General features: G+C 40.4%; 1 protein-coding gene across 1 annotated transcript in view; it reads right to left on the bottom strand.

The window, feature by feature from the left end:
* Window positions 1–26,371, bottom strand: part of LOC123258725 (Down syndrome cell adhesion molecule-like protein Dscam2) — a gene marked incomplete in the record, with an annotated part of 496,366 nt that overhangs the window by 6,065 nt on the left and 463,930 nt on the right. The window contains 1 exon segment of the mRNA XM_044718910.1: window positions 10,480–10,630. Coding sequence (XP_044574845.1) covers window positions 10,480–10,630 — 151 coding nt within the window.

The following is a 26,371-nucleotide window of genomic DNA, read 5'->3' as shown; positions in this document are numbered from 1 at the left end:
ACTCCTTTGAACCATTCTTCGTGTCGTATCTCAGGACTCTATCTGTGAAGTAGCTAGCGACTATCCTTTGTGGGTATCCTGGTACGTTCATCTCTTGAAGGGCTTGCATGATGCAATCCCAGTTGGCGGAGTTGAAGGCATTTTTTATGTCTAAAGTTGCCACCAGGCAATATTTCTTCGTTCCCCCCTTCCATCTGGTACCGGCGATTGCGTCTTTGGCTATACCGACAACCAGGTTGATCGCGTCCAGGGTTGATCGTCCTTTCCGAAATCCGTACTGATTGTCTGCTAAGAGTGTATCGACAACTGCTTCTATCCTTTGGTGGATTATACGTTTTAGTATCTTACCGGCTGTATCCAGCATGCAGAGTGGACGATAAGATGACGGTTCTTCCGGTGGCTTTTTCCCTTTAGGAAGTAGTACCAGCCGTTGTTGTTTCCACTTCCGAGGAAAAATCCCTTCCTTCAAGCAGATGTTGTAGACGTCGAGGAATAACGCTGGCGCTGCTTTAATAGATGTTTTCAAGGCAATATTAGGGATTCCGTCCAATCCCGGTGCTTTATTATTCCCGACGCGGTTACAAGCTTCCATTAGTTCTTCTTTCGTGACAGGTGGAATATCATTCAGTTCGTCCTGTGTCAACAGATAGTTGAAAACGCGCTGTCGTGGAAACAGCGCAGTCACGATCTTCTGTAAGAGTTGAGGACACGTAGGAGAGGGCATTGTCTGATATTTCAGGTGTGCCATGACTACCTTGTTAGGTCTACCCCACAAGTCATTGTCCACCTCGTTGATTAGCTCTTTCCAGCAGTTCTTCTTGCTATCCTTGATGGCTTTGTTTAAATGTCGACGAGCTTTCTTGTATTCTGCGACTAGTTCCGCTGAGTCAGGCCACCGATAACCACGCTGAGATATTCTTCTTTTCTTGAGACACTCTTTCCGTAGAAAGCTGATGTGTTCGTTCCATCAGTGCACCGAAGGTCTTTGGTTCATGCCCCGTTTACGGGGCATGCAGGTGTCGCAAGCCTGGGTCACTCTCTTCATCAAGTCCTTGGTCATTTCTTCTGCAGATCCAGTAGTAAGCGGTTCACTATTTAGGGCAGCTGCTAGAACACCTGGGTCAAAGGATTTCACCTTCCACCCAACGATGTCAAGTTTCTTAGCCGGTCTTCTAGGATTCTGGTCCTTTGATACTTCCCAGAGAATCGCATTGTGATCGCTGGCCGTGTAGATCTCCATCACCTTCCAGTCGTGGTTTCCTCTGATGAGGCTGCTGCTGACAAAAGTAAGATCTACAATAGAACTTGCGTCTCCTTTAGTGTACGTCGGCACATCGCCGCTGTTTAACAATACTACATCTAACGTAGAAAAAGCTCCCAGTAGTTCTTTACCTCAAGCGTTGGTGTGTTTGCTGCCCCATTCCACTGCCCAGGCGTTGAAGTCTCCAGCTATTGCCACTGGGTAGTACTGCTTCGCGTCCTCCGTCAGTCGATCCAAAAAGTCCATGAATTCAACAATAGTAAGGCTAGGTGGTGCGTAGCAGCTGTAAAAGCGGATGCCATCTACCGATGCTGCTACAAAGCCGGCGCTGCCATTGTTAACGACACTCTGGAAGGGGAGCTTGCGACAAGACCATATGACAGCTTTTGTGGTGCAATCAGTTTTCCATGGTTGGCCGCCGAGGTGTTTATACGGTTCCAATATAAGCACAAGGTCAAGCTTCTGTTCACGTACTGTCTGCATGAGCAAATCATGTGCCGCCTCACAGTGGTTGATGTTTAGCTGCAGTATTCTCATTTTCGTTTATCAGTTATCTCCTTAAGTATTCCTGCGATAGTCTTCTGCAGGTCTTTACCTCTATCACTACTGCCTTTCGACAGCGTGATGAGAATGTTCCCTGTCGCGGTCCTGCATATCTTCTCGACTGTGTTGCGGACCTGATCTGGGCGAACGTCCGCCTTGATCCGTGTAAGTATTTCAGAATACTTATCTTTGTTCGCTGGACGGATAATAAGTGCCTCCGGTCTCGTTGCTGTTCTTCTTGCCTTCTGGTTCGGCTTCGGTGGAGGCACCAGAGGTTTTTCTGGGGGTAGTTTCCTGCGCTCCTTCTTCTTGTCCTTTCTGGACTGCACCTTTTCCTAGCCTGGCTTCTTGTTCTGTTCACCAGAGTTTTGTGGAAGATCCTTAACCACTTCCTGCTTCTTGATGGGATGACCAGGTCCAAGGTCTTTCAGCTTTTTGGGAGTATGAAAAGCTCCGCCTTCAGGAGAACGAATTTTTCTTTTCAACTTCCTCAGGATGCGGCCGTCTTGGTCAAAGGATTCAGTCTCTGCCGTTGTGATAGTTTCACTTTCTTCTTCAGCGACTGATTCTCCGTCACCTTCGGCTTCAGTGTCCATCGCTTCTTCAACAACCACTTGACTGTTTCTCTCCGATGTAGCACAAGGGGTGCGGTGTAATGATGAGCGCCATTCTTCGTCCAGTTTTTTGAAACGTTGAAGTGCGTTCGCTACACTAGTCGTCTTGTTTTTTATCTCCTTGTGGATGTTGACCTTTGACTGAACGAAAACATTTAACTCGCTGGTCAGTTTTTCTAGGCGTTCCAACGCTTGTGCCCGCTTCATTTCAGCGCTCGTTTCAATCGCTGCTTGTTGGGCATGTAGCCCGTTTCCACTCTTGTTTGTTTCCTGTGGGTTACTCATACTTTTTTGATTTACCAGCGCATCGTACGGAGTGGAGCGGGTTGTCATAACTAGAAACGGGTGTACCCTCGGAGATAGTACTCCTACCCCAGTTCCCTGAGGCCTAGCCGACACTTAGCCAGTCCCGGAATACACGGACGGAATAGGTTCGCTCGGAACGGTGAAGATTCCGATCTCCAACACTTACTGCGTACTTCCTGATCAAGGCCCGAAGTGGCTGGCTCCTGATCCACTGCTGCAACTTTCACCTCGGCAGAGCAAGCTCACATCAGCCGTGGCCTGCATCGTCGGAAACTACGATACAGGTTCCGGACACTCCTAGTGAGTTACAGCAGGAACCAATCATCTTGCTAGGTCAGTTAGTGTGACCAACCCATTAAAGGGGAGTTTTGTCCACGGGAGCTTATTTTGTTTGGTTATTTTGCTTGGCTCCTACCCGCTGTACCTCATCAACTAAGAGATTAAGTGTCATCCAAGGACAGCGAGCGTTCTCCCATCCGCTCGGGGAGACGCACCCGGTAGCAGTATCTCTTCTGCCCCGAGTGTGTGTGTGTGTGTGTGTGTGTGTGTGTAAACCTCTTATAACTTTTGAACAGTTGAACCGATTTCATCGCGGTTGGTAACATTCGAAAGGGCTTCGCCAAACTTAGATTTCCTGAAAATTTGAACCGATTTGGACCCATAGATTTTGAGAAATTTGGAGAAATCTAAAAAAAATAGGAAAATTTTTTTTTTCAGAAGTGGTGTGTGTGTGTGTGTGTGTGTGTGTGTGTGTGTGTGTGTGTGTGTGTGTGTAAACCTCTCATAACTTTTGAACGGCTTGACCGATTTGATCGCGGTTGGTGCCATTCGAAAGGGCTTGACTGAACTTAGATTTTGAATATACTTTGGAACTATTATAGTTAATATTATCGTCCATATCAAGTTATTTGACCATTCTTTCAAAGATCTTACCACTTCATCTCCATGTGCAATCCTCATTACTTGGAAAAAACTCCTCGGTGAATTATTATAGTTAATATTATCGTCCATATTAATATTATCGTCGATAATATTAACTATAATAATTCACCGAGGGGTTTTTTCCACGTAATGAGGATTGCACATGGAGATGAAGTGGTAAGATCTTTGAAAGAATGGTCAAATAACTTGATAAAAAAAAATGGACGATAATAATACTTTGAAACGTTTCGGATCGGTAGATTTTGAGAAATCGCAAAAAAATTACAAAAAAAAATTAGGAAAACGGTTGACCCTAAAGGCCATCCCTGCAACTTCCCGCTCATTTCGTACTTAAGCGCACAAACCTACATTTATTACGTTTTTGAGCTCTTCGAGCTTAAAAAAATAATTTTCGTATCATTTTGAGCTCTTTGAGCTCAAAAATCTGCTAGAAGTTGAATAAAACACTATTTTTCGATTTTACGTGGTTGGTGGCATTTAACGCAGTTTTTGAAGTCTCATGAAGAACTTTTAAGTTTAAATTGATCGAACAAGGAATTTCAAAGTAATTCCTAAAAAACGATTTTTTCAATTTTTTTCGTTAACGATAACTCACGAACGAATTAACCGATTTCGACCTGGCTAGCGGCAATCAACGTGTTTTTTTTATGTTAAGAGCTGATTAGTTTTTGGGATTGATAGGTCAAGTCGTTTAAAAGTGATTCCAAAAAAACCACATTTGAAAAAATTTTTTTTTCGAAGTTTTTTTCAGATTTCTCAAAATCTACTGGTTCGAATCGATCCAAATTATGGTCAAAATCTAAGTTTAGTCAAGCCCTTTCAAATGGTGTCAACCGTGATAAAATCGGTCAAGCCGTTCAAAAGTTATGAGAGGTTTACATACGGCCGTACACACACACACACACACACACACACACACACACACACACACACACACACACACACGGTGACTCTTCGGAGTGCCCGTCCTGCCCAGGAGCTGCTGAAGACGCGGAGCACGTCTTCTTTGTATGTCCTCGTTTCGATCCACAGCGTGAAGAACTGGAGAGGATCCTGAACCAGAGAATGCAACCAGATTCACTAGTAGAAGCAATGTTGTCATCAGAAGCTGCCTGGAACGCTACCAACACGTTTGCAACAGAAGTCCTTAAAGACTTGCGTTCCACCGAAAGAAAAAGAGCAAATAGCAGAAGATAGAAGGAAGATAGTTAACACCTTAGCCACCAGAAGGAAGAGCAGTAGCTAGATCCTCCCTTCACGAAGTAATGCCTGACGGCGGTTTCCATGAGGGATTAGAGGAAAGAAGGAAAAGGGGTTTAGGGTTTAGTGGGTAGGGGCGTTAGTGTCGAGTTAGTATGACGCTGCGTCGAGTCGCCATATATCCAGGCCAAACAGCTATGCCTAGAATCCGTAAAAAGGATTCCCCCCCCTACAAAAAAAAAAAAAAAAAAAAAAAAACACACACACACACACACACACCAAACAGAAAATCGAGATGGTTGTTTTGACCCGTCAAAAATGGTTTCCAAAACCATTCGCTATGGACATGGGAGGAACAACGCTGACGTCAACAAGGGCCCTGCGGTATCTAGGGGTAATGATAGACGAGAAACTATCTTTCCGTGAACACCTCGACAGTGCATGCAAGAAAGCCAGCAAGACTGTGTCTAGCCTAGCACGAATTATGACCAACACCATGGGACCAAGAACAAAAAAGAGAAGAGTTCTTCTAGAAGCAGTCCACTCGGTACTGCTTTATGGAGCGGAGATATGGGCAGACATATTAAAGCAGAAGACCTACCGGCGAAAGATCGCAGCAGTACAGTGGCGAGGCGCTCTCAGGGTTGCCTGCGCCTACCGCACAGTTTCCGAAGCGGCTGTATTGGTCATTGCAGGAGCCGCGCCCATCGACCTATTAGCGTTCGAAAGAGCAAAACTCTATGACGCTAAAGACAGTGATGATAACATGAAGGACGCAAGAACAAGGATAAAGGCGGAAACGCAGCAAGAGTGGCAGGACCGATGGACATCGGGAGAGACGGGCAGATGGACGGCGCGCCTGATCCCAAACATCAACGTCTGGCTCTCTCGGAAGCACGGGGATACGAACTTCTTCCTGACCCAGCTATTGACGGGACATGGGCAGTTCAATGCCTATCTTTTCAAGATGGGTTTGCACAGCACACCAACGTGCAAATACTGCCCGGATAAAATCGACGACGCCGAACACACATTCTTCGAGTGTGCTCGATGGAAGGACTACAGAAGAAGCACCGAAGAGATCATAGGCACCAAGCTCTCCCCCTCAAGCCTGGTGACCTATATGATCAAACAAGAGGAAAACTGGTCAGCTGTTGCAGTTTATGCACAGCACCTCCTGAAAGACAAAATCGCAGAAAGGGACCAGTAGCCAGGAGTAGGCGTCGTGAGACGCAGCACGACTAGATTAAAGTAATGCTAACGCGGTTCCAATCCAGTCCTCCCCGTACCATCTAGGGGAGAGGGGAAGAGGAATGTTTTTTTTAGTGGGTAAAAATCTCCACACTACCGACTATCGATATCTGCCGGAAGATGGGCGGCAGAGTTAACGATACCGGTGTCTTTTGAAGATCTTTTTTCGTACCTCTTCACAAAAAAAAAAAAAAAAACACACACACACACACACACACACACACACACACACACACACACACACACACACACACACACACACATACATACAGACCTACGGACATCATCGCGGAAACATTCGGGGGGGCTTCCTAGGACCTCAAAACGTCAACATCCGTTGAAAACTCGATTTTCGAAAAACGGGGCGAAACCAATAACTTCCCGATTTTTGAAAATTTTCAATTTTCTTAGCGGTAAGTTAAAAATTTTTTCAAATGGGGTTTTTTAGGAATAACTTTTAAACGGCTTTACCGATCAATTCCAAAAAACTAATCATCTCTTAAGATAAAAAAACCACGTCGATTGCCGCCAGTCCGGTTAAAATCGGTTGATTCGTTCGTGAATTATCGTTGACGAAAATAAGCTGAAAAAAGTGCTTTTTCGGAATTACTCCGAAATTTTCGGTTCTATCAATTTAAACTTGAAGGTTCTTCATGAAGCCTAAAACACTGCGTCAAATGCCACCAACCGCGTGAAAATCGGTTCATTCATTCAAAAGTTATTGCGATTTGAAAATTCAAAAAATAGTGTTTTATCAAACTTCTATCAAACTTTTGAGCTCAAAGAGTTCAAAAGCATACAAAAGCTATTTTTTGAGCTCGGAGAGCTCAAAATAACACACAAATTCTATTTATGAGCTCGAAGAGCTCCAATAGTCATAAGTGCAATTTCAAGCGTTTAGGTAGAGGATTGGTGGGAAGTTGCAGGGATGGCCTTTAGGGTCAACCGTTTTCCTAATTTTTTATCATACAACGAACTTCTGCCAGAGGAAAAAAAAATTAAAAAATTTTTTTCAAAAGATATGCAAATTCAAAATTTCGCTATTTTCTCAGTTTTTCAATTATGTTTTTGAAATATCTTGTACGCTATTATCTATACAGGAATGGCCTTTTATTTGTTTGAAAGGGGACACTTGGGGCTATTAAAAAATAGAAATATTTTGAAAAAAAATTTTGAAAAATGCCAAATTTGTCAAATTTAAAATTTTTTAAAATCGTCAAAAATGACGTTCAACATTAAAATTTTGGCCCAATTTTTTTTGTATTCGAAAAAACGAAACAAAGTTGATATTCTCATCACATTATTTCTGATTTTTATTGAAAATTTATAATCTGTTTGAGTTATTTGACGTTAAAAACTGTTGTTGAAGTGAAGAAACGGACAAAATATATCATGCGTTAAAAAAAATTAAGAAACTATATCATGTGTTAAGCCTAACTTTAAGATTACTCTAAAAAAACCAAAAAAAAAATTGAAATTAATTTATTATTTAATATTTTCATGTCATGCATTTAATTTTTTAATGCTCAAAATTACAATACTATGTATCTGCATAACTTTACCTTATTTAAAAGTTGCAAAAAACAAGAAAACATTTTTTTTTGAAATTTAAAAATTCATATTTAAAAAAAAACATACAGTTCTAAAAATTTTAGGGTCTTTTAAGATCAGTACAAGGTACTATACAAAAAAAATTGGAGGTTGGCAATAGCCTAGTCGGCTCGGTGCCCGCTTTTCGAAAGAGTGGGACCCGGGTTCGTTCCCGGCACGCACCAATATTTTTCAGTAATTATATTTAAAAAATATGTGCGTTACGTTGCCAGCCTCTGAAAGTGGCAGAAATAGCCGGGTGGCACACGCCTGACTTGGGCGATCACACATTTTAAGCAACAACTTGAATGGGTGTCCCCACTCTAGTCAGCGTTGGCTAGCGCGAGGGATTTTTGCATACTAGGAGAAGAGCCTAATGCTGGTGGTAGATAAAGAAGAGTTTCTTATCAATCACTGTAGACTTAACCCAACTCCGACTGTACTAACATGGATTTCCTCTGTGGTTTTCCTATGTTACTGTTCCAATAGCCGAGTGGTGAGGATCAGGGTAAATGCGGTACAGAAGGCACAACGGTCCACAGCAGCAATGATAAGGCAGAGTTAAAGCAGTAACTAAGCAAATGATAAGGCTTAGGAGTGTAAAGGGGCGTTATCACGCCTATACACTAGAAATCTGTAACTAACTAACTACAAAAAAAATTGACTCAAAATTTAAATGTCAATCGTCATTTTTGATGATTTTTAAAAATTTGAAATTTGACAAATTTGACATTTTTCAAAATTTTTTTCCAAAATATTTTTTTTTTTCTATAGCCCTAAGTGTCTCCTTTCAAACAAACGAAAGGCCATTCTGACCAAAATTTATCCAAATCAAAAGGAGTCAATTCCAACTGTTGGTCAATTTAACATGGAATGACCCAACTATATTTTACTATTAAGTTGCAACAACAGTAGTAATCCTGTTGTTGTAACCGGATTTTATCCTGTTGCTGCAACATGGCTGCCTCCTATTGCAGCTGCAGGAAAGTCCTGTTGCTGCAACACGATTTTTTCCTGTTGCTACAACATGACTGCCTCCTGTTGCAGCAACAGTTTATTTTTTTCCGTGTGTATGTAACCCTTTTATAACATTTGAACGGCTTGACCGATTTTATCGCGGTTGGCGCCATTCAAAAAGACTTGACCGAACTTAGATTTTAAATACACTTTAGACCGATTCGGACAGGTAGATTTCATGAAATCTCAAAAAAATTACAAAAAAAAATTTTTTCAAATGTGGTTTTTTTGGAATAACTTTTAAACGACTTTATCGATCGATTCCAAAAACTAATCAGCTCTTAATATTAAAAGACCACGTCGATTGCCGCCAGTCCGCTCAAAATCGGTTGATTCTTCCGTGAGTTATCGTTGTCGGAAGAAAACCGAAAAAAGTGTTTTTTCGGAATCACTCCAAAATTCCTAGCTCGATCAATTCATACAGCTGCTATTAGAGTTTTGAGCTCGGAGAGTGATGTGTAATTTTGAGCGCTCAAGTACAAAATGAGCGGAAAGTTGCAGGGATGGCCTTTAGGGTCAACCGTCGTCCTAATTTTTTATTTTTTTTTAATATTATCGTATACGCGAACATTTTACGAGCTTAATATCGATTATTCTGGGTGAATGCACTTATTTTATTTCATCGGAGTCCTACAATGATACGGTGAATCGACCACAATGAGCTAGTTTTATGCTAGTTTTTTGCCAGTTATATGTGGGTGAATTGATGGTCAAATGTCGGTCAAATCACCGTAAGTTCACCCGCAGAAAAAAATATTTCTCGGATCTACAGTCGGTAAATCAATAGTCAAAATTGCTCACAATGACACTTGATATAGACCGTCAAATCATTTCATATAGTCTAATGTTTGACCGTGGATTGACCATATTATAACCGTGGCGATGAAACCGTTAGGAAAGTTAATATAAATTTTTCATAAAAGTAAAGTCAATTAGTAGTGTCAGTGTGTAATGTTAGTATGGGTTATGTGTGAACTGCAGAGTATCTAGATCTACATTTAGTCACTAGGCTGTTACTCCTGTGAGCCGAGCCAAACGATCTCTCGCACACGATTAGTCTTTGTGCAGAGTAATTAGTTTATTATAAGACGTGTCGTTAGTCAAGTTAGTTCAGTCAAGTCTGTAACAAGTAATATTAAGATATTGTTAAGAGTTTATAGCGTAAGTGTGTGAGTGATTTAATTTGTTAAATTGTTATTGTTAATAAATACCAGTATATTTGTTAATTAATTATTTATTCATTCAACAGCACCTTCCTCCAATCTCTCTAACCCTCGACGATAAGCTCTCTGCTTTGGACCGGTTCCAGAAATCGTGATAAGAAACCTGATGGTGCCCTTTTCATTAATTTGGGTTTTTTTTATTTCATTTAGTAGTTCATTGTTTTTATATTAATTAATAAAGGGGCTAAATGTACAGAATTAAATACTGTTACAATTTGAATAAAGAAATTCAAGTAAATTTTACTGGATTCAAGAATTTTTCGTCTTGATTGAGGTTAGTAAAACTCTTCAAAATTATTTTCTTAGGTTAAGAATTTTTTTCTGGATTTAAGTTATTTTTTTTTCCAGTGTACATACGTCTACGTAGATCAATGCCTAAGTAACATATGCTTGAGTGAGATTCTCGTGTTGAAGAAAAACCTATAGCTATTAGCTTTTTATTCTACGTATGTGATCATATTTTTGATACTTTGATACTAAGTTGAATTCGCATTAATTTCAAGGTATATAATATTTTAAGAGGAGAACGTACTGTGTTTGAGTTTGCCAGCGTCTAGTTGGTTTGATGATTCTGTTCTGGAGCGTGATAATTGATCTGGATCAGATTCGCTTTCATCGCTGTCATCTCCTGGAGTGTGTTGCTTTCGTTGTTGACGCCGCCGCGATGATACACTCTTCATACTCTAGTGAATTAGGTAAGTATAAATCTATGTGATATATATTTTTGTCATCTCATTATAAACATACATATTTTAATGAGCTCCTCAATTTATGAATAAAAAATAATAATTCAAAGAATATTTTTTTTTAAATAAAAAAATTTAATCTGGCCAGATATTGTTGCACTAAATTAATTTATTAAACGGGTATGCCCATGTAGGAACTGCTAGAGTTAAATGACGGGGCCTTGCCTGGCCCAGTACTGGGCAACCAAGCTTGGCGAACTGATATTGGCCCATGCTTGGGCCAAGACTGGGTAATCAGCCTTGGCCAACCCAATGATTATCCAAGCCTGGGCCAAGGCTGGGCAACCAAGCCTCGGCCGGCCCAATGATTATCCGAGCCTGGGCCAACACTGGTTTGCCATAGAATGACCGAGGCAAGAGAATCCTCTTTGGCAAGCGTTGGACCAAGACTGGGTAACCTAGTCTTGGTCATTCAATGGAAAATCCAAAGTTAATTAATCATTAAGTAATAGAATTCTGAACAGTAAATATTGATTGTTGAACCAATATTTGTTAGCAAATGCTAAAATTTTTTTTTTTTTTTTTTTTTATTTTAACCCCGCTTTTCAGACTTCTGTCTCGATGGGGGTCCGGCCGAGACCGGAAGGGGACTCCAGGCTGATCGGTACATTAAGTTTGGCAGAATAAGTTTGGCGGTATTACATACTTTTTCAGCCTGGAGAGTAATGCGGCGATGGGTCGACTTTGGGGAAACTGCACGCATTTGCCTGTACCCCACCGGTAGCACAGGGCTTGGGGAAACCATCGAAAAACCCAAACCTGTACAGCCCGGCGTGAGTTACGAGCACCGATGTTCACTGAAAATTAAATTTCAGCTCACACCGGGATTCGAACCCACGCCTCACCAGTCCCAAGCAAGCATGACAAGCGTTATACCGCTTAGCCATGGGACTGGCTTGCAAATGCTAAAATTGCAAATTTATTATTTAACCAAAACAATTGCATATAGTCAGAATTGATATGGTCTTAAAAAATTAAAATAGAATAATTTACAGTTTAATTTTTAATATTGATAATTTTAAACAGTAAGATTTATAATAAGATATTAAAAATATACAGAACAAAGTCCAAAGTCTAAAAGTAACATAAGAACTTGATTTTTGCTTTTTTTTTAATTTATAAACATTTGTAAAATATAGATGATTTTCATCAAAACACAATATTAAATAACATAAATTATATATATATATAGTAAACCATCACTCTTCGTCATCAGTCGTACGATATAGAAGTTAGTTATAACTTCGAATGTAGCGCCCTTCAGACGCACTATATCTGTTTTTTCTTTTTTTTCATATATATATATATATATATATATATATATATATATATATATATATATATATATATATATATATATATGAGGGTGTCCGTTATTTCCCAAGTTGATTTTTTTTCGCGATCGCCCCCTGGATTTTTAGTTCTTGACCTAAAAATAAATATCTTACACAAATAAGCTCTTAATTACCAAATTGAACCGTGCCAAAATTGAGTTACATTTCCCATTTAAATAACATGGGAATTTGAAACTTTTTGCAATTATTTTTTTTTCTTCAAAAAAAAAATGTCACCACGATTATGGTCGGTGCATATTCTGATGAGAAATTGAATGCTCTACAAAAAAGTTTTCTTATAATTTTTTGATATAATCATTCCTTTAGAAGTTATTTGTGGTTAAAGTTGTATTTATAGTTATTATCATAATTTTTCAGTCTTGCTATAAAGTTTTTTGTGTTATAATCATTTATTTCATCTATAAATGTTCCGAAAATTCTATCAAAATGATAAATAGTTACAGTAATGTTAACAATACGATGTATTGAATACATTTTTAATAATATTGCCGCTTATTTGTATTTTTTCTGTCTTTATTCACATTTATTTGTTAAGCAATTTTTAGTCGCATTATAATAAGTATTTTTGTTTTCATAAATAATTTGCACTAAGTATTTTTTTTGTTCTTTTTTAGGAGTTAAATTGTTGATGTATTCTAGAGTTAATTGAAGCGCTCTTTCGGCTACATCGTTAACAATTGTAGATTATTAACAATGTCTAATCCTTCCAAACAATCATTATTGGTGACCCATGTCTCAAAGTTAATCTCTAGCAATTTTTTATTGATGTTGAATCAAACAAAAAATTTCATCGAATTTGAATTAATAAAAATTTATTTATTTAATAAAAAAATCAATATCTTTTTTTGTGAATTGATAATTTCATTATTTGAATTAACTATATAGCGTTTTGGGGGAATCAAAATCACAATTTTCATCACATTTTAATGCTTTAAGGTAGTTGGATCCTGTAAGACATATTTAAAAAAAATTATGGAATTTTTTTTTATGAAAGATAATTATATTAATAATTCACCACGAAAATTTCAGATTAATTCACCACATCGTTTTTGAGCAATGAATTTTCGAAATTGCAACATTATCACGCAGAGGTATAGAAAGATGGTGAAGTTAGTATGAAATTATTTGCATCAATCGAGTGGTATGGAAGATTTTATACTAACTTTACCATCTCTCTATACCTCTACGCATAAATGATGCAATTTCGAAAATTAATTACTCAAAAATGGTGTGGTGAATCGATCTGAAATTTTGGTAGTGAATTGTTAATATATTTATCTTTCGATAAAAAAAAATTTCATAATTTTCTTGGAATATGCCTTGCAGGACCCAACTGGCTTAATCATTTTTCGTTTTACGTGAAGTGATATATTTGGATTGAAAAAAGTCAAATCAGCTTTTTCACCAGTTAAATACCACAGATGGTTTTTGAATTTATGCAATACTGCCTCAGAAATTTTCTTATCGGTCGTTCTGTATTGATACAGTCTTTATATAATTTAAATCTTGGTATAGAGCTGATGCTGCAAGAGGTGCCACAAACCAAAATGACACATAAATAAATAATATGAATGAACATATATCCAACAGATTTTGTTGCGTTTCAAGATCTAACTCGAAAATGTCCCGAAATATATATATTTTCAGCGAATAAATCGCTTTTGACATCTAGCGTGCATGGTCAAATGCAACTGGCTTATAAAATTTGATTTTATTGGCACTCTAATAATGCAACTAAAAATTGCTTAACAAATATATGTGAATAGAGACAGAAAAAATACAAAATAAGCGGCAAAATTATTGAAAATTTATTCAATACATCGTATTGTTAACGTAACTGTAATTATTAATCATTTTAATAAAATTTTTGGAACATTTATAGATGAAATAAATGATTATAACACAAAAAACTTTATAGCAAGACTGAAAAACTATGATAATAACTATGAATACAACTTTAACCACAAATAACTTCTAGAGGAATGATTTTATCGAAAAATTATAAGAAAACTTTTTTGTAGAGCATTCAATTTTTCATCAGAATATGCACCGACCATAATCGTAGTGACATTTTTTTTGAAGAAAAAAAAAATAATTGCAAAAAATTTTAAATTCCCATCTTATTTAAATGGGAAATGTAACTCGATTTCGGCACGGTTCAATTTGATAATTAAGAGATTATTTGTGTAAGATATTTTTTTTTAGGTCAAGAACTAGAAATCCAGGGGGTGATCGCGAAAAAAAAATCAACTTGGGAAATAACGGACACCCTAAAATATATATATATATATATATATAGTCAGCTAGTATATATAAGTCAGCTATATATAAGTCAGCTAGTATATATATATATATATATATATACTATATATATATATATATATATATATATATATATATATATATATATATATATATATATATACTAGCTGACCCGGTAAACGTTGTTTTGCCATGTGAATAATTTCTAGAGAATTTCTAGTGTAGAAAAAAAATTACTAACTTATTGGAAGTGTATAAGGATGTGGAATGTGAGTGCAAAAGGCCTGGAGCGCTGTGAACGATGAGGGAATGTTGTTTAAAAATAACAAAACACCAAACATTAATTGTTTTAATTTATTAAAAGTAATAATTATGTATATAATTAATTACTTACATAATATTAATCTCTTAATGCTGCAGCGTGAACAATATTTTTTGTTAGCCCGTCTTTAGCTAATACAAACAAACTTGATGGTTTCCCCACTCGAGAGTATGCAACGTATAATTGTCCGTGTGAAAAACATGGTGTGCTCAAATCTAAGCCACAAACAGACATTGTTTGGCCTTGGGATTTATTAATAGTCATTGCAAATGCCAATCTAATCGGAAATTGAATACGCTTAAATTGAATTGGCACATCTGTGTGTATAATAGGTATTCGTGGTATCAATATATTTTCACCTCGAAACTTGCCATTTAAAATAGTGCCTTCGATAACGTTTTTCATTAATTTTTTAATGACTAATCGCGTACCGTTGCATAGCCGTTGCGGGTTCAAATTACGAAGCAAAATAATTGGAGATCCAACCTCAATTGATCGGTAGACGGATCGGGAATTTCTGCAGAAATAATATTATCTATTTCTTCAGGACGGATTTTGTCGATTAACCAAACCAAAATGTGGGCATGAGGTAATCCTCGCTTTTGCCACTCAACCGAATACAGCCAGCAACGTGTGGGACCGAATACATGTGATTTAGTAATAAAATTTATTAATGACTTCAGCTTTTGTCTAAACATACGTGCTGTAATGTCATGACGATGTATTGCATTTTGGCCAGGCAACAGCAAAGATGTGATCTCTGGCCATTTTGGATTACATGTGAACGTGATAAATAAACACGGTCGCCCATATTCACGCACGAAAGTCAGAGCATCCTGTATATACTCTTGCATATGACGTGGACTGCCTACGTACGATGATGGTAGAGTGACAGAATTACCAATTTCGGCGGCGTCGGCGTTGTTGACAATAGCGTCTCGCAAGTGAATGTACTCTTCCACACGTAGCTTGAGTTGATTATATCGTAAGTATCACAGTCGTTCGCCTTCTATCTTCGCGTACATGCCGACCATGAATTGTTGACAAAGCTCTCGAAATCGAGATCGAAATCTCTTATACGCATAATAATCCTTCGAGCTAACGTTTTTGTTTGTTTCGGCTCCTGTAATAATATATTCATAAATATTAATTACGTTAATTGCGTTTAATAATTTAATTGTTTTGTTAAAAATGTAATAATCAAATTCATAATAAATGAAGTACCTGATACGGGATCTCGTTGTTTAATATTTATGCTATATCTGTCTTGTCCTTTCCAGAAGATTAGCGGATATTGGAGAGCGTCATATGAACGGTGTATCAGGAATGAACTGAAGATTATTATTTCTCCTACGAATCACAATTTCTCGTGCACCTGTACGATCGCCAACCATGATTCCAGTAACGTCGTCAGCAACAGGTGCATTGAATCTACGAATGTGTTCTCCAGCTGGTGTTTTATCAGGATTAATAACAATAGCGTGATTATCGCTTTCTAATTTGTGCATGTGGGATTTGAATATTTTCAACAATTCATTATGCTCATTCAATAGAGCATCCAGCTCGCTGACGATGCGTCTAGCAAAGAATGAATCAAGGTTATTGTAGCCACAACGTGCATCCACCCGATTGGCTAGTGCGTTTCCGGAGTCCTCGCTGCCCATAAAGTAGATTTGTAAAAATTTATGTGGTTCGTTTGGCATTGGCAGCAATGAGCCGAATTTATGATAAACTTGGCCTCTGATTTTAAATGTAGAATTGTCTTGTTGACCATTTGCATTAGTATTTTGAACTATTTCTGTTGCTCCGAACGATGTCATTCGAAAGCATGAGTTGAATGTTCGAATGGACTTCAGGAACACGTTAGAATCTGGATCTGTGCCGATAAGCAAACCGTTCAATGGTTCCGGTGGTGTTTCAATTACAGGTAGTTGTACCTTCTCTGACACGCAACACATCCCGGCTGGTTCATTTTTGAATTTCAAAGCATGACCATACGGGTATTATTTGTCCATAGCACCAATTACTACTTTTAAATGAGCATAATATTCAATATTGGGTTCATACTGGAATGCTAGACGCAGAAATGATGTAGCTACAAATGCTCGATGTGCCTGTTGGCGTTGTTGGTCATTCGCACTGCGTCTATTGACAGTTAAACAGTGTGATTGTCATTGTTCTAATCTCATGACTTCATTGCGTTCAGCTCGTGTATCGTCTAATTGTTCTTGACGCAATTGCGCCATTCTCACACGCGCTCCAGCATTTTCTTCCTGAACTTGTTCTTCGGTTCTTTGGGCTCTTCTATTTCGAATGCTTCTAGATTTATTTGTATCACGGCTCAAATTGGCCCCTTTGCGTTTTGTTGGGATTGTTCACTGTACAATACAAAACAAACATGAATAGAACTGATTGAATTATTTAATTATTATATTTAATTATTATATTAATCATTTATTTTATCTTTGATTACATTAAATATACATGTAAAAATTAGATAGTTTCACGAAAGCGAAATATTTTATGTTTCTTAATTATATCGAAAATACATATTGTTAGAAATAGTGAAAAAAAAAAATACTGTCGAAGTTAGAGCTCTTATAAGTAAACACAAAAAAAAATTTCCCAATTGCAATAATAATCTAACTTTCACCGAATTCGTTTTTTACCATTCCCAACAATATTTTCGTTATAAATAAGAAAAAATAATTTTTGATTTTATAATAGACGTAAAAAATAATTTATACTTACAACTCAATAGCCGTTGTTTGCGGGAACTCGTGACACGTGTCGAGTATTTTAGAGGTTATGTAAGTCACTTAATTAACTGATCGTGCGATTTACACTCAAAATTAATAATTTTATTAGTTATTAATAATTAATTATATTCAATAATATTAGTTATTAATAAATAAATAATAAAGTTACTCGAGAATATATTTGATATGAGAGTTACACTGAGATAGTAAAAATGTTTAACTATTACTGAATAATTACTGAAAAAGCGGAAAAGCGGGGATCAGGTTTAGGTCTGGATATCTCAATTAAAACGCGTAAATTATTATCAAAAATAACACTAGGAATTTATTTACATTAAATACACTCAATATTTAATATGTTTAATAGCGGATTGTTAAGATAAAAGCGGATTTATAAATTACAGCGTGGTTTGCAAAAGCGAAGCCGGTTGACACGTGGTTGAACACTCTGCCGGCACTGTAAAAGCGGTGAAATAAATGCACAATTAACACAAATTATCTATAACAAACTAAAGCGAATTATTAACAAATAATTTAAGCAGTTTAAATTATAAAATTAGCGAAATGCGGTTTATTAACGAAAAGCGAAAGTAAAGAAGTACTAATGGCGACTTGATGCAGCGAAAGCGTAGAAGCGAAAGATAATAACAATAGTCCGTCTTCTTCCTCGTTGAGTTGGGGAAGAAGGCTATTGCGCATGTCTAGCGGGAGCGATCAGCCAATAAAGCGGTCGATTCATGGCGTGATCGAGAGGCTGATTTTCTATTGGCGGTTCGATTTTTGCGGGAACTAGCGGTGGACAGGTGCGTCTCTTGAATTTGGGAGTCCCCCAGGAGCGAGTTAATCGCTACTGGGCCTTGTTCACCGAACATTCTCCCCCGGGTTGGCGGCTGCGTCGACAAGATCATCTTCTTCATGCGTTAGCGGCAGGACACAGAGCTTTGTAATTGGACGTACCAGCTCTGTGTTAACTGTCTTAACAGTTACTACGCGGATTCGTCCATCTTCACCTGGATGGACAGCAATTACTTTGGCTAATGGCCACTTGGTTGGCGGGAGATCCTCAGTGGTGATCAGTACAACTAAACCCACCTTGATCTGGTTGCGTCGATGATGCCACTTTGAAATGGCCTGGTAGCGGTGGATGCAGTCCTGGTAGTAGCGTCTCCAGAAATGTTGAACCATTTGCTGGACTTGTTCCCAGTGCGAGAGCCGAGCAGGTTGTAAATCTGTCAGCGATGGCTCTGGGATAGCGGTCAGTGACTGTCTGATTAAGAAGTGACCTAGAGTCAGTACATCCAGGTCAGCAGGATCTTCATTCAGCGGTGTGAGCGGTCTGGAATTCAATATGGCTTCAATTTGAGCCAGTAGCGTTGAATATTGCTCAAGCGTCAACAGCGAGTCTCCGATTGTTCTTCGAAGGTGAAATTTGATGGATTTCACAGCGGCTTCCCATTTTCCTCCAAAATGTGGAGCTCCAGGTGGATTGAATTTCCAGTTCGTGCCATCTTGAGCGATCAATATTGATAATTCTCGTAATGTGCGGGATCCTGCAGCGAATAGTCGTTTCAGCTCTTTATTTGCTCCTACAAAATTGGTTCCACAGTCTGAATATAGCGTGTGGCAGATACCTCGGCGACTAGTGAAGCGGCGATAAGCGGCGATGAAAGCGGCAGCGGTGTAGTCAGTTACTAGCTCTAGATGTACAGCCGAACTGAACATGCATACAAAGACTGCAATCCAGCCTTTGTATGTTTTTGCTCCACGTCCTTGAAACGTTTTCAGCGTGATAGGTCCAGCGTAGTCGAGTCCTGTATGCAAGAAGGCTCGAGTTGGCTGTACTCGTGCGGCGGGTAGTTGACCCATCAACTGTTGAGCGCGTTCTCCACGATGTCTCGTGCAGATAACGCAGCGTAAAATAAATGATCTGACTGGAACACGGCCTCCAATGATCCAGACACTCTTGCGTAAGTCAGCGAGCGTAAGCTGAGTACCTCCGTGAAGCGTTTTGGGGTGCGAATCATCAATCAAAATTGATGTAAGCGGTGATTGTCGCGGTAGAATCGCTGGATGCCTCTTTTCTGGGTCCAGCAATGCGTTTTTCAAGCGGCCACCGACTCTCAAGACCCCCTGATGGTCGATGAACGGAGTCAGCTTAGTGATGCTGTTATTTTTAGGCAGACCATCACCATCTTGTAGCGTGTGAATCTCTCTAGCGAAGTATTGTCCTTGAGTGAACTTAATCAAGGTCAATTTAGCGCGCTCCAGGTCTGATGGAGTAAGCGGGTAGGCCAGCGAAGATTGTGGAACTCTTTTAAAGCGGTCGATGGCACGATGCCAGATGCTAAGCTTCCGTAGCAGTGGAAACAGCTGCGTGTAATGCGACGGTAATTGTTGGAGCAGGCAATTTTCTGCTTTCCAAGTTACTAGTGTCAGACCTTGGCGTTCTTCTCGATGCGTTGCGTTGTCTGTTGGAGGCTCCAGAGTGGGCCAAGAGGATTCTGGTTCATGAAGCCAAGTTGGTCCATGCCACCAGAGAGCGTGTTGTTTCAGTTTTAGCGTAGGTATACCTCTTGAAGCGCAGTCAGCAGGATTTTGTTTTCCTGGAATAAATTTCCAGGAGACATCTCGAAGCGTTTCTTGGATTTTTCCCACTCTATTGCGGACGAATGTCTTCCAGCGGATTACTGGACTTTTAATCCATGCGAGAGTCACGGCAGAGTCAGTCCAGAGATTGATCCTGACATTTTCAAGAAACTGAACTTCTTTGACATGAAGTATCAGTTGTGTTAGCAACCATGCGGCAGATAATTCCAAGCGTGGGATTGTCATGGTCTTCAGCGGTGCTACTTGCGTTTTTGAACACAGAAGTTCGACTTTTGTGTTCCCATCAGCGTCAGTGACTCTCAAATAAACAGCGGCAGCCATAGCGTTTTGCGAAGCGTCTGAGAACCCGTGCAATTCCATAGTTGCTCCAGGTGCTATATTATTCCAGCGTGGAATGCGGATGGATTCGATGTTTCGAAGATCCTCGCGGTATCCAGTCCATTTGTGAATGAGTGATGGTGACAATTGTTCATCCCATGACACTCTATCTAGCCACAGATCTTGCATAAAGATCTTGGCTTTGACGACTATTGGTGCGAGAAGTCCTAGCGGGTCATACAGTTTAGCGATTTCAGACAAAATAGCTCTCTTTGTCTTCGGCGTCTCTGGCGGTAGCGTGTACTTGAACTGGAGAGCGTCAGTGCGTGAATTCCAGTACATGCCCAGGACTTTTACTGGTGCATCACTGATTTCTTTAAGCGGTGTATCCAGCTGCTTTTCTGGAGCGACTTCAGCGAGTAACCGAGGGCTATTGCTAGCCCATTTGGCAAGCGGGATGCAGCCTGCTGCACACAGAGCTTTTGTTTGTACTGCAGCCTTGATAGCGTCTTCTTCGTTGTCTGCTCTACCGTAGATGTCATCTACGTAGCGTGTTTTCAACATTGGAGCAACAGCTAGCGGAAAGCGGTGTCCTTCATCCTTTACTAGTTGGATAAGCACACGTACAGCGTCAAAAGGTGCACTAGCGGTTCCGTATGTGACTGTCTTGAGACAGTAAGCGTCTATTAAGTCATTCTCATCTATCCAGAGAATGCACTGAAGCGGCCAATCAAGCGAGTCGACCTCAATCTGTCTGAACATCTTGGTGATGTCAGTAGCGAATAGAATCCTGCTGCAACGGATTCTCAACATCACATCAAAAATGTCAATTTGCGTTTTGGGTCCTGCGTGGAGAATGTCGTTCAATGAAATTCCTGTAGATGTTGCACAGGAACCATTGAACACTGTGCGGAGCTTCGTAGTGGCACTATCAAGCTCCAATACCCCATGGTGAGGCAAGAAGTAAGCGTTTGCGGGCAATTCGTTGACTGGTACTCGTACCATGTGTCCTAGTTGAATGTATTCTGCCATGAATGCACGATACATGTCAGAATATTCTCTTTCTTGCGACAAGCGAGTTATTAATCTGCGGAGTGACCCCATAGCTGCGTTGATAGAGTCGCCAAGTTGACTCTCAAGGGACTTAAGCGGTAATCTCACTACGTAGCGTCCATCAGGCTGTCGATAATGCGTTTGACGAAAGTGAATTTCACATTCGTCTTCTTCAGCGGTGTTGAGCGGTGAATTTCCTGATGGAACTTCTTCCTGTTCCCAAAACTTAGCGATAGCGTCTTGTAATTCAGTATCTACTGACGCATGTAGTGCTGCGTGTGATGTTGAAGCGTGTTTAGCGGTGACAGCTCCATAGACAATCCAACCAAGCGTGGTGGATTGTGCAATAGGAGCATTGCGAGGTCCTCGTTGAATCTCTGCGTTCATGATCTGTGCGGCTGGTGATGCACCTAGAATAATATCTACAGGGCGTGGCTGTAGATACTGCGGGTCAGCGAGCTTGAGATTCTCAAGATGCGGTCATTTCGGATCAGCGATCACGAGCGATAGAAGATCTACAGTCAGTGTTAGTAGAATATACATGCTGACATGCATTGAAGCGGGTGTACACTGCAAATGAAGTTCAATAGTGCTCACACCTAGTGAACTTCCTGCGGAGACATTGCCAATGCCCTTGAGCATGACCATGTCGCGTTGTAGCGGTTGTCCAAGCTTCTTGAAGAGCGACTGTCTCATAAATGAGAGCTCTGAACCTTGATCAATCAACACTCTGGCGGTGATTGGATTACCATGATGTGGGCGGACCTGGACTAAAGCGGTAGCTAGCAAAACTTGAGCGGAAAGCGAATCTGAAATAATCAACAGTTAATTTCAAGTTGTAAACGGTCTAAAGGGAACGATTAGTTGCCTGTGCGGAAGATGTAGACTGCGGTGAAGCTGGTTTCGTTGGTGCATCCAAAATGGATGGACATGTGGTGACGTTGACCACATTTTCGGCAATCTTGAGCGGTCTTGCAATCTGCGGCGCGGTGCGGAACACGAAAGTTGAAGCACAAATTGCATTTTTCAACTATCTTATGTAATTCTCCATAGCGAGGTTATTTAAGGCCCGAAGTCGAGTTTTCAGTCTTAATAAACGGAAAGTTCAGCGTACCGGTGTACCGGCGTACCGGTGTACGAATGACTATCAGGAGCAGCACCCGATGTGCTCTTCGATGCTCCTGACACTCGACCTTTCCTAGCGGTATTACACTTCACTTAACACAGCACAATTTTTAAGCGGAATAATAAATTAATTTAATTGAGATAGAGCCAGCCTGATCCGGCTCGAGGGACCAATGAATAATTACTGAAAGAGCGGAAAAGCGGGGATCAGGTTTAGGTCTGGATATCTCAATTAAAACGCGTAAATTATTATCAAAAATAACACTAGGAATTTATTTACATTAAATACACTCAATATTTAATATGTTTAATAGCGGATTGTTAAGATAAAAGCGGATTTATAAATTACAGCGTGGTTTGCAAAAGCGAAGCCGGTTGACACGTGGTTGAACACTCTGCCGGCACTGTAAAAGCGGTGAAATCACTACGGCTACGTCATCTGCATATGCTACGAGTTTGACGTTTCTTGGCAGAGTTAGTCTTAATAGACCGTCATACATAATGTTCCACAGGAGCGGGCCTAGAACTGAACCTTGTGGTACCCCTCCAGTAATATCATACTCCCTCGGACCGTTCTTCGTGTCATACTTCAGGACCCTGTTTTCAAAGTAGCTTGCTACGATCTTAAGCAGGTATTCTGGTACATTCTTCTCTTGGAGGGCCTGCATGATGCATTTCCAATTGGCGGAGTTGAAGGCGTTTCTGATGTCTAGTGTCGCCACCAGGCAATACTTCTTCGTTCCATCTGGTTCCTGCGATTGCTTCCTTGGCCGTATCAACAACCTGTTTGATTGCGTCCAGGATTGATCGTCCTTTCCGGAATCCATACTGATTGTCTGCCAGGAGTGGGTCGACTACTGCTTCAATTCTCTGGTGAATTATGCGCTCAAATATCTTACCCGCCGTATCTAACATGCAAAGTGGTCGGTAAGATGACGGTTCTTCTGGTGGTTTCTTCCCTTTAGGTAACAGTACCAATCGTTGCTGTTTCCACTTACGAGGAAAAGTCCCCTCCTTGAGGCATGCATTATAAGCGTCAAGGAATAATGTTGGAGCTGCCTTTATGATGGTTTTCAAAGCTATATTAGGGATTCCGTCCAATCCCGGCGCTTTATTATTCCCTACACGGTTACAGGCCTACAGTAGTTCTTCTTCAGTGACAGGTGGAATGTCGTCCAGTTCGCCTGGCGCCAACTGGTAATCGAAGTTGCGTTGCTGTGGGAACAGTGCAGTGACGATTTTCTGAAGAAGTTGAGGACACGTCGGTGATGGCATTTGTTGTTTTTTCAGGTGGGTCATAACCACCTTATAAGGTCTACCCCACACGTCTTTATCCACCTCGTATATAAGCTCTTTCCAGCATCTTCTTTTGCTCTCTTTGATGGCTTTATTCAGTTCACGACGCGCTTTTTTGTACTCTGCGATCAGCTCCACTGAGTTGAGCCGTTGATAGCCGCGCTGGGAGATTCTTCTCTTTCTATGACACTCTTTACGGAGGACGCTGATGTGGTCGTTCCACCAATGCACCGAAGGTCTCGAATTTATGCCACGTTTACGAGGCATACTGGATCACAAGCATGTGTTACTCTTCTCATCAGGTCCTTAGTATGTTGTTCTGCACATCCAGTGTTGATCGGATCACCATCGAGGGCTATTAGCAATGCTTCTGGGTCAAAAGATTTCACCTTCCAACCAACGATGTTAGACTGCTTGATTGGTCTCTTGAGGTTCTGGTCGTTTGATATTTCCCAGAATATCGCATGATGGTCGCTGGAAGTGTAGATGTCCAACACTTTCCAGTTGTAGTCACCTCTAGCAAGGCTATTACTGACAAAAGTGAGGTCTACAATTGAGCTTGCGTCACCTTTGGTGTAGGTCGGCGTATCACCACTGTTGAGCGAAACTACATCTAGTCTAGTAAAGGCCTCTAGTAGTGCTTTCCCTCGTGCGTTAGTATGTTTGCTGCCCCAGTCAACTGCCCAGGAGTTGAAGTCCCCGGCTATCGCTACTGGATGGTATTGCTTCGCATCTTCAGTTAGTCGATCCAAGAAATCAGTGAAGTCAACAATGGAGAGGCTAGGTGGTGCGTAGCAGCTATAGAAGCGGATGCCCTCTACTGATACTGCTACAAAGCCGGCATTGCTGTTGTCGACTGCATTTTGGAATGGGAGCTTGCCACATGACCAGATGACAGCTTTGGATGTGCTATCAGCTTCCCAGGGTTGGGTACTCAGGTGTTTATATGGCTGTGCTATTAGTACCAAGTCAAGCTCTAATTCTCGCACGGTCTGCATGAGCAGGTCATGCGCGGCCTCACAGTGATTGAGGTTAAGCTGTAATATCCTCATGTTTGCTTGCTTGTCAATCTCTGGAGTGCCTCTTTGTATACCGGGCACCTGTATGTGCCGGCGTGATGGGCAGCATTCTCTGCGCTCTTATTTTCCGCGCATAATACACACTTTGCTGGGTTTTTACAGTCCGCAATCTTGTGTCCTTCTTGGCCGCATCTGATGCATAGCTTGGATCGATCTGTCTTGCTTCTGCACTGGGATCCGTGGTGCCCGAAATGCCAGCATTTGTAGCATTGGGTAGGTTTCCTCGTGGCTCTAATTCGGCAGTTGACCCAGCCAATTCGGATTTTACCGCTTCCTTCTAATATCTTCTGAGCTGCTGCAGCCGGTAGTGTCACGACAGCGGTTTGGGTACCTCTGTAGGCTTTGCGGATCTTGATTGTCTCTAGTAGTATTTCGCAGAGCTCCTTGGTTACCGTATGCAGGGCAGCCTGAATATCCTCCTTTGTTGTGGTGTCATCTAGGTCTCGAATCTCGATGTCTTCTTGTGGCCCTTTGCAGATCACTTTGGCCTCCTCCTTAAGAATGTTTGCGATGGTATGTTGCAGGCCTTGGCCTTTGTCCACGCACTTCCGCGAAATCGTAATCAGCAAGTCCCCGCTTCTGGTCTTGTTGATCTTGTCCACTGTTGTGCGAACTTGCTCATCAGGGACGTCCTTCTTTATGCGACGCAAAATCTCGGCGTACTTTGCTTTCTCGGCCGGGCGGATGATCAGTGCGTCGGGTCTGATCTATTTGAGCGGTTTTTTGCGCTTAGGCTCCGGCCTGGGCTTCTTTGGAGGCTCCTTTGGGAGCTGTTCTTTGGCTAGCCTCCGTTTCTTTTTCCTTGTGTGGACATCTTTCCAATCAGTCGCGTCTTTTTTTTCGGCGTTCTGCTTCATCACGTTTTTCGGAGGACTTGGTTTCAAGTCCTTTCTCTTCGTCAATCGCCCATCTATTCCATCTGGGGAGTTTCGGTCCTTCCGGTGTGTGTGTGTGTGTGTGTGTGTGTGTGTGTGTGTGTGTGTGTGTGTGTGTGTGTGTGTATGAAAGTATGTGAACCGCTTATAACTTTTGAACGGCTTGACCGATTTCATCGCGGTTGGTGCCATTCGAAAGGGCTTGACCAAACTTAGATTTTGAAAACTATTTGGACCGATTCAGATCAATAGATTTTGAGAAATTTTCAAGAAACTGAAAAAAAAATTTTTTTCAAATGTGGTTTTTTCGGAATAACTTTTAAACGGCTTGATGGGTCAATTTTAAAAACTAATCAGCTTTTAACCTTAAAAAACCATGTCAATTGCCACCAGTCCGGTCAAAATCGATTGATTCGTTCGAGAGATATCATGAACGAAAGAAAACCGAAAAAAGTGTTTTTTCGGAATAACTCCGAAATTCCTAGCGCGATCAATTCAAAATTTGAGTTTCTTTGTGAGGCTTGAAAAACTGCGTTGAATGCTGCCAACTGCGTGAAAATCAATTTATTCACTCAAAAGTTATTGCGGTTTAAAAATTCAAAAAATAGTGTCTTATCAAATCTCTAT

Source organism: Cotesia glomerata, linkage group LG2 (genome assembly GCF_020080835.1).
Source record: "Cotesia glomerata isolate CgM1 linkage group LG2, MPM_Cglom_v2.3, whole genome shotgun sequence".
NCBI classification, from domain to species: Eukaryota; Metazoa; Arthropoda; class Insecta; order Hymenoptera; family Braconidae; genus Cotesia; species Cotesia glomerata.
The sequence above is the reverse complement of the archived record's forward strand: the minus strand, read 5'-3'. Positions and strand labels throughout refer to the sequence as shown.